This window comes from Procambarus clarkii, chromosome 87 (genome assembly GCF_040958095.1).
Source record: "Procambarus clarkii isolate CNS0578487 chromosome 87, FALCON_Pclarkii_2.0, whole genome shotgun sequence".
In the NCBI taxonomy this organism is placed as follows: Eukaryota; Metazoa; Arthropoda; class Malacostraca; order Decapoda; family Cambaridae; genus Procambarus; species Procambarus clarkii.
In genome coordinates, this window is record NC_091236.1 from 1,092,139 (window position 1) to 1,108,364 (window position 16,226).

General features: G+C 47.1%; 2 protein-coding genes across 2 annotated transcripts; both read left to right on the forward strand.

Annotated features, from left to right (window-relative positions):
* Nucleotides 1–369: 369 nt before the first annotated feature.
* Nucleotides 370–2,431, forward strand: LOC138358864 (adhesive plaque matrix protein-like). The gene is made up of 2 exons (XM_069317213.1): nucleotides 370–1,022; nucleotides 1,357–2,431. The coding sequence occupies exons 1-2, from the start codon at nucleotides 370–372 to the stop codon at nucleotides 2,429–2,431; spliced, it is 1,728 nt and encodes a 575-aa protein (XP_069173314.1).
* A 543-nt stretch (nucleotides 2,432–2,974) lies between these two features.
* Nucleotides 2,975–8,028, forward strand: LOC138358865 (adhesive plaque matrix protein-like). The gene is made up of 4 exons (XM_069317214.1): nucleotides 2,975–3,627; nucleotides 3,970–4,498; nucleotides 5,902–6,653; nucleotides 7,530–8,028. The coding sequence occupies exons 1-4, from the start codon at nucleotides 2,975–2,977 to the stop codon at nucleotides 8,026–8,028; spliced, it is 2,433 nt and encodes an 810-aa protein (XP_069173315.1).
* Nucleotides 8,029–16,226: the final 8,198 nt, after the last annotated feature.

Genomic DNA, 16,226 nt, shown 5'->3' on the forward strand with positions numbered 1-16,226 from the left:
GCCACCAGACGGTACAAGGAGCCCACCAGACAGTACAAGAATCCCACTAGACGGTACAAGGACACCAGGCGGTACAAGGCCACTAGACGGTATAAGACGCCCACAAGAAGGTACAAGGCTACCAGACTTTACACGACCACCAGACGGTACAAGGCCGCCAGAAGATACACGAAGCCCATCAGACGGTATAAGGAGCCCACCAGACGGTACAAGAAGCCCACTGGAAGGTACATGGCCCAGGAGATGGTACAAGGCCACTAGCCGGTTCAAGGCTACCACACGGTACAAGGCCACGAGACGGTACAAGGCCACCAGACGGTTCAAGGCTTCCACACAGTACAAGGCCACCAGACGGTACAAGAAGCCCACATGACGGTACAAGGCCACCAGACGGTACAAGACCACCAGACGGTACAAGAAGGCCACCAGACGGTACGAGGCCACCAGACGGTACAAGAAGCCTACGAAACGGTACAAGGCCACCAGGAGATTCAGGAAACCCACCAGACGGTACAAGGCCACAAGATGGTACAGGCCCACCAGACGGTACAAGAAGCCCACCAGACGGTACAAGGCCACCAGATGGTACAAGGCCACCAGGCGGTACAAGACCATCAGACAGTACAAGGCCACCAGACGGTACAAGGCCACCAGACGGTACAAGACCCCCCAGAGGGTACAAGACCCCCCAGACGGTACAAGGTCACCAGACGGTACAAGGCCACCAGACGGTACAAGCCCACCAGACGGTACAAGAAGCCCACCAGACGGTACAAGCCCACCAAACGGTACAAGACCACCGAACCATACAAGACCACCAGACAGTATAAGGCCAACAGACAGTTCAAGGCCACCAGACCGTACAAGACCACCAGACAGTACAAGGCCACCAGACAGTACAAGGCCACCAGACCGTACAAGACCACCAGACAGTACAAGGCCACCAGACCGTACAAGACCACCAGACCGTACAAGGCCACCAGACGGTACAAGACCACTAGACGGAACAAAGCCACCAGACGGTAAAAGAAGTCCACCAGACGGTACAAGACAACTAGACGGTACAAGTCCACCAGACGGTACAAGACCTCCAGACGGTACAAGGCCACCCGACGGTACAAGTCCACCAGACAGTACTAGGCCACCAGACAGTACAAGACCACAAGACAGTACAAGACCACCAGACTGAACAAGGCCACCAACCGGTACAAGGCCATCAGACGGTAAAAGTCCACTATACGGTTCAAGGCCACCAGACGGTATAAGGCCACCAGATGGTACAAGACCACCAGACGGTACAAGGCCGCCAACCGGTACTAGGCCACCAGACGGTAAAAGGCCACTATACGGTTCAAGGCCACCAGACGGTACAAGGCCACCAGACGGTACAAGGCCACCAGACGGTACAAGCACACCATATGGCACAAGACCACCAGACGGTACAAGCACACCATATGGCACAAGACCACCAGACGGTACAAGCCCACCAGACGGTACAAGGCCACCAGACGGTACAAGGCCACCAGACGGTACAAGCACACCATATGGCACAAGACCACCAGACGGTACAAGAAGCAAACCAGACTTATACAAGCCCACCAGACTGTACAAGGTCACCAGACGGTACAAGACCACCAGACCGTACAAGACCACCAGACGGTACAAGGCCACCGGACCATACAAGACCACCAAACCGTTCAAGACCACCAGACAGTACAAGGCCACCAGACCGTACAAGACCACCAGATGGTACAAGCCCACCAGACGGTACAAGACCTCCCGACGGTACAAGGCCACCAGACGGTTCAAGCCCACCAGACGGTACAAGCCCACCAGACGGTACAAGACCACCAGATGGTACAAGGCCACCAGACGGTACAAGGCCACCAGACTGTACAAGACCTCCAGACGGTACAAGGCCACCAGATGGTACAACTACACCAGACGGTACAAGACCACCAGACGGTACCAGGGCACCAGACGGTACAAGGCCACCAGAATGTACAAGGCCACCAGACGGTACAAGGCCACCAGACGGTACAAGACTACCAGACAGTACAAGGCCACCAGACAGTACAAGGCCACCAGATGGTACAAGACCACCAGACAGTACAAGCCCACCAGACAGTACAAGGCCACCAGACGGTACAATCCCACCATACGGTACAAGACCACAAGATGGTACAAGCCCACCAGACAGTACAAGGCAACCAGACGGTACAAGACCACCAGACCGTTCAGGACCACCAGACAGTACAAGGCCACGAGACCGTACAAGACCACCAGACCGTACAAGACCACCAGACCGTACAAGACCACCAGACCGTACAAGACCACCAGACGGTACAAGGCCACCAGACGGTACAAGACCACCAGACGGTACAAGTCCACCAGACAGTACAAAGCCACCAGACCGTACAAGGCTAATTGACAGTACAAGACCACCAGACAGAACAAGGCCACCAGACAGTACAAGTCCACCAGACGGTACAAGACCACCAGACAGTACAAGGCCAGCAGATGGTACAAGGCCACCAGACGGTACAAGGCCACCAGACGGTACAAAATGCCCACCACACGGTACAAGAATGCTAGACGGTACAAGGCCACCAGACGGTACAAGGAGCCCACCAGACAGTACAAGAATCCCACTAGACGGTACAAGGACACCAGGCGGTACAAGGCCACTAGACGGTATAAGACGCCCACAAGAAGGTACAAGGCTACCAGACTTTACACGACCACCAGACGGTACAAGGCCGCCAGAAGATACACGAAGCCCATCAGACGGTATAAGGAGCCCACCAGACGGTACAAGAAGCCCACTGGAAGGTACATGGCCCAGGAGATGGTACAAGGCCACTAGCCGGTTCAAGGCTACCACACGGTACAAGGCCACGAGACGGTACAAGGCCACCAGACGGTTCAAGGCTTCCACACAGTACAAGGCCACCAGACGGTACAAGAAGCCCACATGACGGTACAAGGCCACCAGACGGTACAAGACCACCAGACGGTACAAGAAGGCCACCAGACGGTACGAGGCCACCAGACGGTACAAGAAGCCTACGAAACGGTACAAGGCCACCAGGAGATTCAGGAAACCCACCAGACGGTACAAGGCCACAAGATGGTACAGGCCCACCAGACGGTACAAGAAGCCCACCAGACGGTACAAGGCCACCAGATGGTACAAGGCCACCAGGCGGTACAAGACCATCAGACAGTACAAGGCCACCAGACGGTACAAGGCCACCAGACGGTACAAGACCCCCCAGAGGGTACAAGACCCCCCAGACGGTACAAGGTCACCAGACGGTACAAGGCCACCAGACGGTACAAGCCCACCAGACGGTACAAGAAGCCCACCAGACGGTACAAGCCCACCAAACGGTACAAGACCACCGAACCATACAAGACCACCAGACAGTATAAGGCCAACAGACAGTTCAAGGCCACCAGACCGTACAAGACCACCAGACAGTACAAGGCCACCAGACAGTACAAGGCCACCAGACCGTACAAGACCACCAGACAGTACAAGGCCACCAGACCGTACAAGACCACCAGACCGTACAAGGCCACCAGACGGTACAAGACCACTAGACGGAACAAAGCCACCAGACGGTAAAAGAAGTCCACCAGACGGTACAAGACAACTAGACGGTACAAGTCCACCAGACGGTACAAGACCTCCAGACGGTACAAGGCCACCCGACGGTACAAGTCCACCAGACAGTACTAGGCCACCAGACAGTACAAGACCACAAGACAGTACAAGACCACCAGACTGAACAAGGCCACCAACCGGTACAAGGCCATCAGACGGTAAAAGTCCACTATACGGTTCAAGGCCACCAGACGGTATAAGGCCACCAGATGGTACAAGACCACCAGACGGTACAAGGCCGCCAACCGGTACTAGGCCACCAGACGGTAAAAGGCCACTATACGGTTCAAGGCCACCAGACGGTACAAGGCCACCAGACGGTACAAGGCCACCAGACGGTACAAGCACACCATATGGCACAAGACCACCAGACGGTACAAGCACACCATATGGCACAAGACCACCAGACGGTACAAGCCCACCAGACGGTACAAGGCCACCAGACGGTACAAGGCCACCAGACGGTACAAGCACACCATATGGCACAAGACCACCAGACGGTACAAGAAGCAAACCAGACTTATACAAGCCCACCAGACTGTACAAGGTCACCAGACGGTACAAGACCACCAGACCGTACAAGACCACCAGACGGTACAAGGCCACCGGACCATACAAGACCACCAAACCGTTCAAGACCACCAGACAGTACAAGGCCACCAGACCGTACAAGACCATCAGACCGTACAAGACCACCAGACGGTACAAGGCCACCAGACGGTACAAGGCCACCAGATGGTACAAGACCATCAGACCGTTCAAGACCACCAGACGGTACAAGGCAACCAGATGGTACAAGACAACCAGACGGAACAAGGCAACCAGACAGTACAAGGCCCCCAGACAGTACAAGGCCACTAGACGGTACAAGACCTCCTGAAGGTACAAGGCCACCTGACGGTACAAGTCCACCTGACGGTACAAGACCACCAGACGGTACAAGGCCACCAGACAATACAAGACCTCCAGACGGTACAAGGCCATCAGACGGTACAAGGCCACCAGACGGTACAAGAAGCCCACCAGCCGGTACAAGAAGATCACCAGACGGTTCAACAAGCCCCCAGACGGTACAAGGCAACCAGACGGTACAATAAGCCTACCAGATGGTACAGGCATACCAGACGGTACAAGGCCACAGGACGGTACAAGGCCACCAGACGGTACAAGAAGCCCACCAGACGGTACAAGACCCCAGACGGTACAAGGCCAAAAGACAGTACAAGCCCACCAGACGGTACAAGGCCAACAGACGGTACAAAATGCGCATTACACGGTACACGACCAATAGACAGTACAAGATCACCAGATGGTACAAGACCACCGGACAGTACAAGGCCACCAGATAGTACAAGGCCACCAGACCGTAGAAGACCACCAGACAGTACAAGGCCACCAGACCGTACAAGACCACCAGACCGTACAAGACCACCAGACGGTACAAGACCACCAGACCGTACAAGACCACCAGACGGTACAAGACCTGCAGACGGTACAAGACAACTAGACGGTACAAGACCACCAGACCGTACAAGACCACCAGACGGTACAAGGCCACCAGACGGTACAAGACAACTAGACGGTACAAGACAACTAGACGGTACAAGAAGTCCACCAGACGGTACAAGACAACTAGACGGTACAAGACCACCAGACCGTACAAGACCACCAGACGGTACAAGGCCACCAGACGGTACAAGACAACCAGACGGTACAAGACAACTAGACGGTACAAGCCCACCAGACGGTACAAGAAGTCCACCAGACGGTACAAGACCTGCAGACGGTACAAGTCCACCAGACAGTACTAGGCCACCAGACGGTACAAGACAACCACACGGTACAAGACAACTAGACGGTACAAGAAGTCCACCAGACGGTACAAGACAACTAGACGGTACAAGACCACCAGACCGTACAAGACCACCAGACGGTACAAGGCCACCAGACGGTACAAGACAACCAGACGGTACAAGACAACTAGACGGTACAAGCCCACCAGACGGTACAAGAAGTCCACCAGACGGTACAAGACCTGCAGACGGTACAAGTCCACCAGACAGTACTAGGCCACCAGACAGTACAAGACCACCAGACAGTACAAGACCACCAGACTGAACAAGGCCACCAGACGGTACAAGTCCACCAGACGGTACAAGACCACCAGACGGTACAAGGCCACCAGACGGTACAAGGCCACCAGACGGTAAAAGGCCACTATACGGTTCAAGGCCAAAAGACGGTACAAGACCACCAGACGGTACAAGCCCACCAGACGGTACAAGGCCACCAGACGGTACAAGCCCACCATATGGTACAAGACCACCAGACGGTACAAGAAGCCAACCAGACGGTACAAGCCCACCAGACGGTACAAGGTCACCAGACGGTACAAGACCACCAGACCGTACAAGACCACCAGACGGTACGAGGCCACCGGACCATACAAGACCACCAGACCGTACAAGGCCACCAGACCGTACGAGGCCACCAGACCGTACAAGGCCACCAGACCATTCACGACCACCAGACCGTACAAGGCCACCAGACCGTACAAGGCCACCAGACCGTTCAACACCACCAGACGGTACAAGAAGCCCCCCAGAGGGTACAAGGCAACCAGACGGTACAAGACAACCAGACAGTACAAGAATCCCACTAGACGGTACAAGGCCACCAGGCGGTACAAGGCCACTAGACGGTATAAGACGCCCACAAGACGGTACAAGGCTACCAGACGGTACAAGGCTACCAGACGGTACACGACCACCAGACGGTACAAGGCCACCAGACGATACACGAAGCCCATCAGACGATATAAGGAGCCCACCAGACGGTACAAGAAGCCCACCGGAAGGTACATGGCCAGGAGACGGTACAAGGCAACTAGCCGGTTCAAGGCTACCACACGGTACAAGGCCACGAGACGGTACAAGGCCACCAGACGGTTCAAGGCTTCCACACGGTACAAGGCCACCAGACGGTAAAAGAAGCCCACCAGACGGTACAAGACCACCACACGGTACAAGACAACTAGACGGTACAAGCCCACCAGACGGTACAAGAAGTCCACCAGACGGTACAAGACCTCCAGACGGTACAAGGCCACCAGACAGTACAAGACCACCAGACAGTACAAGGCCACCAGACGGTACAAGGCCACCAGACGGTACAATCCCACCAAACGGTACAAGACCACAAGATGGTACAAGCCCACCAGACAGTATAAGGCAACCAGATGGTACAAGACCACCAGACCGTTCAGGACCACCAGACAGTACAAGGCCACCAGACCGTACAAGACCACCAGACTGAACAAGGCCACCAGACAGTACAAGACCACCAGACTGAACAAGGCCACCAGACTGTACAAGGCCACCAGACAGTAAAAGGCCACAATACGGTTCAAGGCCACCAGACGGTACAAGGCCACCAGACGGTACAAGGCCACCAGACGGTACAAGGCCACCAGATGGTACAAGACCACCAGACTGAACAAGGCCACCAGACGGTATAAGGCCACCAGACAGTAAAAGGCCACTATACGGTTCAAGGCCACTATACGGTTCAAGGCCACCAGACGGTACAAGGCCACCAGATGGTACAAGACCACCAGACAGTACAAGACCACCAGACTGAACAAGGCCACCAGACGGTACAAGGCCACCAGACAGTAAAAGGCCACTATACGGTTCAAGGCCACTATACGGTTCAAGGCCACCAGACGGTACAAGGCCACCAGATGGTACAAGACCACCAGACGGTACAAGCCCACCAGACGGTACAAGGCCACCAGACGGTAAAAGAAGCCCACCAGCCGGTACAAGAAGATCACCAGACGGTTCAACAAGCCCCCCAGACGGTACAAGGCAACCAGACGGTACAAGGCTACAGGACGGTACAAGGCCACTAGACGGTACAAGACCACCAGACGGTACAAGAAGCCCACCAGACTGTACAAGACCACCAGACGGTACAAGGCCAAAGGACAGTACAAGCCCACCAGACGGTACAAGACCACCAGACGGTACAAGGCCAAAGAACAGTACAAGCCCACCAGACGGTACAAGGCCAGCAGACTGTACAAAATGCGCATTACTCGGTACACGACCACTAGACAGTACAAGGTCACCAGATGGTACAAGACCACCGGACGGTACAAGGTCACCAGACGGTACAAGTCCACCAGACATTACAAGGCCACCAGACTGAACAAGGCCACCAGACTGAACAAGGCCACCAGACGGTACAATGCCACCAGACGGTACAAGGCCACCAGACGGTACAAGACCACCAGACAGTACAAGGCCACCAGACAGTACAAGGCCACCAGACAGTACAAGGCCATCAGACCGTAGAAGACCACCAGACAGTACAAGGCCACCAGACAGTACAAGACCACCAGACCGTACAAGACCACCAGATGGTACAAGGCCACCAGACGGTACAAGACCACTAAACGGTACAAGGCTACCAGATGGTAAAAGAAGTCCACCAGACGGTACTCCATGCTGGGGCCGCATACTCCAGGATTGGTCTTACATATGTGGTGTACAAGATTCTAAATATGTGTACTCACCTAATTGTGCTTGCGAGGGTTGAGCTTTGGCTCTTTGGTCCCGCCTCTCAACTGTCAATCAACTGGTGTACAGATTCCTGAGCCTACTGGGCTCTATCATATCTATATTTGAAACTGTGTATGGAGTCAGCCTCCACTACATCACTTCCTAGTGCATTCCATTTATTAACTACTCTGACACTGAAAAAATTCTTTCTAACGTCTCTGTGGCTCATCTGGGTACTAAGTTTCCACCTGTGTCCCATTGTTCGTGTCCCACCCGTGCTGAAGAGTTTGTCTTTGTCCACCCTGTCAATTCTCCTGAGAATTTTGTAGGTGGTTATCATGTCTCCCCTTACTCTTCTGGTGTGTGTGTGTGTGTGTGTGTGTGTGTGTGTGTGTGTGTGTGTGTGTGTTTGTGTGTGTGTGTGTGTGTGTGTGTGTGTGTGTGTGTGTGTGTGTTTGTGTGTGTGTGTGGTGTGTGTGTGTGTGTGTGTGTGTGTGTGTGTGTGTGTGTGTGTGTGTGTGTGTGTGTGTGTGTGTGTGTGTGTGTGTGTGTGTGTGTGTGTGTTTGTGTGTGTGTGTGTGTACCTATTTACTGCTAGGTAACAGGGGCATAGGGTGAAAAAAAACTATGCCCATCGTTTCTCGCCGACGCCCGGGATCAAACCCGGGACCACAGGGTCACATGTCCACCATGTGCTGCATTGTGTGTGTGAAAAAATTCTGAGCGATTGACAGTTGAGTGGCAGGCGGAATGAGACAATACAATACAATACAATTTTATTTAGGTAAGGTACATACATACAATAAATATTTACAAGGATTGTTTAACTTATAGGTATAGCTAGTACATACAATGCCTAAAGCCACTATTACGCAGAGCGTTTCGGGCATGATAAACTTAAATGACAAGCTTAATACTAATTGAACATAATGAGTAGAATGAAAACAAGAAATGAAAACATAGATGAAAAAGCAGCACAAATACAATTATGTCGACAAACAGCGCTCTTTAAAGAAAAAAACAGACATTGGTTGACAATAGAAAGGTAAAGTAGGTTACAGGGAATTTATTAGGTATAGCTTCGCTTTTAACTTAAACTGGTTGAGAGAGGTACAGTCTTTAACATGGTTGGGAAGGTCATTCCACATTCTGGGCCCCTTGATTTGTAGAGCATTTCTAGTTTGATTAAGTCGTACTCTAGGAATATCAAAACTGTATTTATTTCTGGTGTGATGCTCATGGGTTCTGATACAACCTTCTATGAAGCTTTTGAGATCAGGATTGGCATTATAGTTTAGCGTTTTATATATGTATAATACACATGAGAGAATGTGCAGTGACTTAATGTCTAACATATTCAGAGATTTAAGTAGGGGTACCGAGTGATGTCTGGGGCCAGAATTGGATATTGTCCTAATAGCAGCTTTGTGTTGAGTAATTAGAGGACGTAAGTGATTTTGGGTAGTAGAGCCCCAAGCACAAATACCATAGTTGAGATATGGATAGATAAGGGAGTAATAGAGAGTCACCAGGGCAGGGCGTGGTACATAATATCTGATCTTAGAAAGAATGCCCACAGTTTTTGAAACTTTTTTTGATATGTTTAGAATGTGTCCCTGGAAATTAAGCTTGTGGTCAATGAGAATGCCAAGGAATTTGCCATCTAATTTGTTACAAATTTGGGTATTGTTTATTTTGAGATTTATTTGATTAGAGGATTTATTGCCAAACAGAATATAAAAGGTTTTGTCAATGTTAAGGGTGAGTTTGTTGGCAGTTAGCCAAAGATGGACTTTATTTAGCTCAGTATTTACTGTGGCATTTAGAGCAAGGGGATCAGGACTTGAGTAAATGAAGGTTGTGTCGTCAGCAAATAGAATTGGTTTGAGGTGTTGGGAGGCATTTGGAAGGTCATTAATGTAGATGAGAAAGAGGAGAGGGCCAAGTATGCTGCCCTGGGGAACACCAATGTTGATGGGTAGGGTGGGAGAAATTGTGTTATTCACAGAAACATATTGGAGCCTGTCAGTAAGGTAGGATTTGAGGTATTGTAGGGAGTGTCCTCTGACTCCATAATGATGTAATTTAAGAAGAAGGTTTTGGTGGTTGACAGTGTCAAAAGCTTTACGCAGGTCCACAAACAACCCAACAGAGAACTCATTTTTATCAAGAGCTGTATGAATCGAGTTAAGCATACTAATAAGTGCATCGTTAGTGCTTTTTTTGGGTCTGAAGCCATATTGGCAAGGGCTAAGTATATTGAGTTTGGCTAGATATGAGTAAAGCTGCTTATAGATTAGTTTTTCAAAAATTTTTGACAAGTTTGGCAGGATAGATATAGGTCTGTAGTTGTTAACATCTGTGAGATTACCACATTTGTGGACAGGCGTTACTCTCGCTTTTTTTAGAATATCTGGGAAGGTTTGGAGTTCAAGTGACTTGTTGAAGAGCAAAGCAATAGCAGGGGCTAAAGATCTGGAGGCTATTTTGTAAATTAAAGTTGGTATCTCCTCAAGGGCACCAGACTTGGTTTTAAGGGAAAGGATTATCTCATTGACGTCAGTGGAATTAATAGGCTTTAGGTACAGAGACTGTGGATAGTTACCTGAAAGATAGTCATTAATGTCTGTACTGGAAGATGGAATATCATTTGCAAGGGATGAACCAATGGAAGAGAAGAACCTATTGAACTCAGTAGCAGAATCAGAGGCTGAAAGCTGACCATCGTTATTAGACAGGAGAGTCGGTTTGTTATTTAAAGACTTCTTTGATCCCAATATTTGAGAAATTGTTCTCCAAGTTTGTTTAATGTTGCTCTTTATTTGGGTAAATTTATCTTCGTAGTATTTAGTTTTGGCTCGTCTAATTATCTTAGACAGCAATAATGAGTAATTCTTTGAGAATTCTTTGGACATGAGACAGAGAATGAGACAGAGCTCAACCTCTCCGAGCACAACAAGGTGAATTCATATCAAGTGATCCTGGTGTATCTTATACAGCTCCAGTGTTCCTGGTGTATCTTATACAGCTCCAGTGTTACTGGTGTATCTTATACAGCTCCAGTGTTCCTGGTGTATCTTGTACAGCTCCAGTGTTGCTGGTGTATCTTATACAGCTCCAGTGTTCCTGGTGTATCTTATACAACGCCAGTGTTGCTGGTGTATCTTGTACAGCTCCAGTGTTACTGGTGTATCTTATACAACGCCAGTGTTCCTGGTGTATCTTATACAGCTACAGTGTTGCTGGTGTATCTTATACAACGCCAGTGTTGCTGGTGTATCTTGTACAGCTCCAGTGTTGCTGGTGTATCTTGTACAGCTCCAGTGTTGCTGGTGTATCTTGTACAGCTCCAGTGTTGCTGGTGTATCTTGTACAGCTCCAGTGTTACTGGTGTATCTTATACAACGCCAGTGTTCCTGGTGTATCTTATACAGCTACAGTGTTGCTGGTGTATCTTATACAACGCCAGTGTTGCTGGTGTATCTTATACAACGCCAGTGTTGCTGGTGTATCTTATACAACGCCAGTGTTGCTGGTGTATCTTATACTCCTCCTGTATTCCTGGTATATTCTATACAACTCCAGTGTTCCTGGTGTATCATACACACCCTTTAGTGATTCTGGTGTATCCTATCCAGCCCTATTATTTCTGGTGTATCCTTTACTGCTCTAGTGTTCCTGGTGTTACATATACACCTGCAGTGTTCTTCTTGAATCCTATACAGCTCAAGTGTTCCTGGTCTATCATATACAGCTCCATTGGTTCTGTTGTATTTTATACACTTGCAACATTCCTTGTGTATCCTATACAGCTCCAGTGTTCCTGGTGTATCATATATTGCTCGAGTGTTGCTCTTGTATCCTGTACATTTTCCAGTGTTTGTTGTGTGTCTTACAGCTAAAGTTTTTCCTGATGTATTCTATACAGCACCAGTGTTGCTGGTGTATACTGTAGAGTACACTGCTCTTGGTGTATTCTATATAGCACCAATGTTTCTGGTGTATACTGTAGAGTACAGGGCTCTTGGTGTATCCTATACATTTCCAGTGTTTTGGAGTATCCTATACAGCTCCTGTGTTCCAGGTGTAGACGATGAGTCACAATAACCTGGCTGAAGTTATGTAGAATAAACCACACACTATAAGATGAGGAGACGACGACGCTTCGGTCCGTCCTGGACCATTATCAAGTTGATTGTGATGGGAGCGAGATTGAGCGATTGATGAAGATTAAGGCACCCAAGAGGTGGCACGGGTATGAATAGCCCGTAGGTGGTAGATATTTTTAGAGTGAATGTAAACTGAGCTGAGGTCGCATTTAATTGTCAGGGTGCTACCGCGGGGGAGGATACTGCTTGACAGTGTTTATAAGGGTGATCAGCTGCTGGACACCTTTTTTGACCAGAAGGGTGGCAGTGTTGATGGCTGCAGGGTGGTTACTGCAAGATTCAGGGACTCTTGAAGCTCTTCAATCAAATAAATCAAATAAATCAAATAAATCTCAAAATCAAAAATCAGAATCAAATAAATCTCAAAATAAACAATACCCAAATTTGTAACAAATTAGATGGCAAATTCCTTGGCATTCTCATTGACCACAAGCTGAATTTCCAGGGACACATTCTAAACATATCAAAAAAAGTTTCAAAAACTGTGGGCATTCTTTCTAAGATCAGATATTATGTACCACGCCCTGCCCTGGTGACTCTCTATTACTCCCTTATCTATCCATATCTCAACTATGGTATTTGTGCTTGGGGCTCTACTACCCAAAATCATTTACGTCCTCTAATTACTCAACACAAAGCTGCTATTAGGACAATATCCAATTCTGGCCCCAGACATCACTCGGTACCCCTACTCAAATCCCTGAATATGTTAGACATTAAGTCACTGCACATTCTCTCATGTGTATTATACATATATAAAACGCTAAACTGTAATGCCAATCCTGATCTCAAAAGCTTCATAGAAGGTTGTAACAGAACCCATGAGCACCACACCAGAAATAAATACAGTTTTGATATTCCTAGAGTACGACTTAATCAAACCAGAAATGCTCTACAAATCAAGGGGCCCAGAATGTGGAATGACCTTCCCAACCATGTTAAAGACAGTACCTCTCTCAACCAGTTTAAGTTAAAAACGAAGCTATACCTAATAAATTCCCTGTAACCTACCTTACCCCTCTATTGTCAACCCATGTATGTTTTTTTTTTTTTTTTTTTTTTTCAAATCAACGCTGTTTTAATGTAATTTTCTGTAATAATTTGTAATTGTATTTGTGCTGTTTTTTCAACAATGTTCCCCCCTCTTTTACCCCTATTTTTATTTGTACTCAACGCATTTTTTTCTTTTTACCCATTAGTTTTAAGCTTTAGTCAGTAGTGTTTTTTCCTGCCCGAAACGCTTTGCGTAATAGTGGCTTTAGGCATTGTATGTACTAGCTCTATCTATAAAGCCAACAAACTTTGTAAAATCTCTTTATGTATGTACCTTTGCCTAAATAAAAATTATTATTATTATTATTATTATTATTATTATCTTCTTAGGTCGTTGGTGGCTCACATTCCAGGAGATTGTGAAGTTTTGGCTTTCCTGTGATTGTTGGGCAGAAGATGCATTCCCAATTTCTGGGTTAATCAGTTTTCCAGTTGCATCTGTCTTCTAGACGTTGAATATATTACCAAACTGATATTTCCCTGTGGATTCCTTTTGGGATATTTAATCTCCCTAACTTGGTGGCTTGAAGATACCATATTGCAGAGGGTGAACCTTCTGCTAGTGTCTGTTGTAGATGGGCTTTGTTCAGGTCTGAAAGTTTTTTGCTTAAGGTGTCTTTTATGTTCTCTCGGCTGTGCTGCATTGTTTTGTGGATCACTGGATGACGAGTTGCCAATTTAGCAGTTTCTTCGTTTTTCTCATTCAATGGGATTCCAAGAGGGATGGATTCCAGTTTAGAGTGATGTTATGTCTTTTGCCTTTAACTACTGATCATAGATACAAAATGGTGGTAATTATTTCCATGTTGTGTTTCTTACTGTTTTTTTCACTCCTAATATTTGAAGTGCAGCTGTTGAGTCTTTTGCATTTTGAATATTATGTGCATCACACATGCGAATGCCTGTTGCATGGCAAACAACTCAGTTTCGGTTGATGATACTGGTCCTCCCAGTCTCCAATATGCCTGTTCGCTGTCAGTGTAAACAGCAGCACCGCAAACTCTCAGTGCTCTGAGAAACATACTAGAAAAAACTGCCCGCTTGACCTGAACATGATGATTTGAATAGAAATGTACATACGAGCACACATTGGTAGGTTTCCTATACACATTGAATTTGAAACTCCTACCAATTCTATGAATCATGATGTCTAAAAAAGGCAGAACACCATTCACTTCGTTCTCTATTGTGAATTTAATTGACGGAACCAGCGAATTAATTTGATTGAGAAAATCAGTTTCGTCATGATTAACCGGCCACAGGCACAAAATATCGTCAACGTACCTGTACCAAAGCAAATTTGAGGGTAAAATCCTGGGAAGGATATTTGTTTCGAAACATTCCATGTACAGATTGCTCAAAACAGGGGAGAGGGGATTACCCATCGCCATGCCAAATGTTTGTTTATAAAATGAATCATTAAAGCTGAAATAATTATCTTTAATGCACAATTTTATAAGTTCAATAATGGTGTTAGTAGGCAAAGTTAAATTATACCTTGGGAGTAGATCCCGTAAGAATAACAACAGATCATCAACAGGAACCCTAGTGAACAGAGCCGTCACATCAAAACTCACAAGTTTAAAATCATAATTTAATTTCAAACTAGACAACTTGTTAACCAAGTCCAAGTTGTTTGTTATGTGTGAGTTGGAAATGGAACCTACTACTGGAGACAAAACTTGGACAAGCCATTTGGAAAGTCTATATGCCACAGATCCAACAGAACTAATAATAGGTCTTGCAGGATTATTCGGTTTGTGTGTTTTATTAAGCCCATATAGATATGGGAGAGAAGGGGAACGACTTAAAAACTTAGGAATCAACTCCTTATCGTTCTTGAGCACGGTTTTAAGAGTTTTGTTGAAATGAGCAATAACTCTTTCAATAGGGTCACTATTAACAGGTAAGTGTCTCTGTCCTCCAATAACTGATTCATTTTTTGGACGTAGTCTTCTTTGTCCATGATAACAACAGCATTGGATTTATCAGCTTTAGTGATATGTAGAGAGTTATCTTTTTTGAGGGTTTTGAACGCTCGCATAAACTTCTCTGGACAATTAGGCACAGTACCCTTAAGTAAAGAACCGTACACCTTTCCCTTGCAAATATTGCTATCATCAGCTGAAATCTCACTAGATTTCTCCAAATTGCAAAAACTTTTGGCAATATTTGCATAATTCACATCTCTATTTGATATGGAGAAACTCAGACCGTAACCAAGAGCAGTCATCGTATCATTATCAAGTTGTTTACTAGAGAGATTAATAACAAAGTCAGTGTTGGCGTGTTTATTCCAATCACTTTGTTGAATGAGCCTATTTAATTTTGAATCAAGCTTCGTACTTACATTCGTGCAGGCAGATCTCATAGCGGTGTAACAATAATCCATCATCGGGCTTGATTCAAAATTAAATAGGCTCATTCAACAAAGTGATTGGAATAAACACGCCAACACTGACTTTGTTATTAATCTCTCTAGTAAACAACTTGATAATGATACGATGACTGCTCTTGGTTACGGTCTGAGTTTCTCCATATCAAATAGAGATGTGAATTATGCAAATATTGCCAAAAGTTTTTGCAATTTGGAGAAATCTAGTGAGATTTCAGCTGATGATAGCAATATTTGCAAGGGAATGGTGTACGGTTCTTTACTTAAGGGTACTGTGCCTAATTGTCCAGAGAAGTTTATGCGAGCGTTCAAAACCCTCAAAAAAGATAACTCTCTACATATCACTAAAGCTGATAAATCCAATGCTGTTGTTA

Coding starts and splice junctions, on each gene's coding strand:
- LOC138358864 (XM_069317213.1), top strand. CDS start 370: ATGACGGTACAAGGCCACCAGACGGTACAAGACCACCAGACGGTACAA. Junction 1,023..1,356: donor CGGAACAAAGCCACCAGACG/GTAAAAGAAGTC, acceptor ATACGGTTCAAG/GCCACCAGACGGTACAAGGC.
- LOC138358865 (XM_069317214.1), top strand. CDS start 2,975: ATGACGGTACAAGGCCACCAGACGGTACAAGACCACCAGACGGTACAA. Junction 3,628..3,969: donor CGGAACAAAGCCACCAGACG/GTAAAAGAAGTC, acceptor CAAGGCCACCAG/ACGGTACAAGGCCACCAGAC. Junction 6,654..7,529: donor CGGTACAAGGCCACCAGACG/GTAAAAGAAGCC, acceptor CAAGCCCCCCAG/ACGGTACAAGGCAACCAGAC.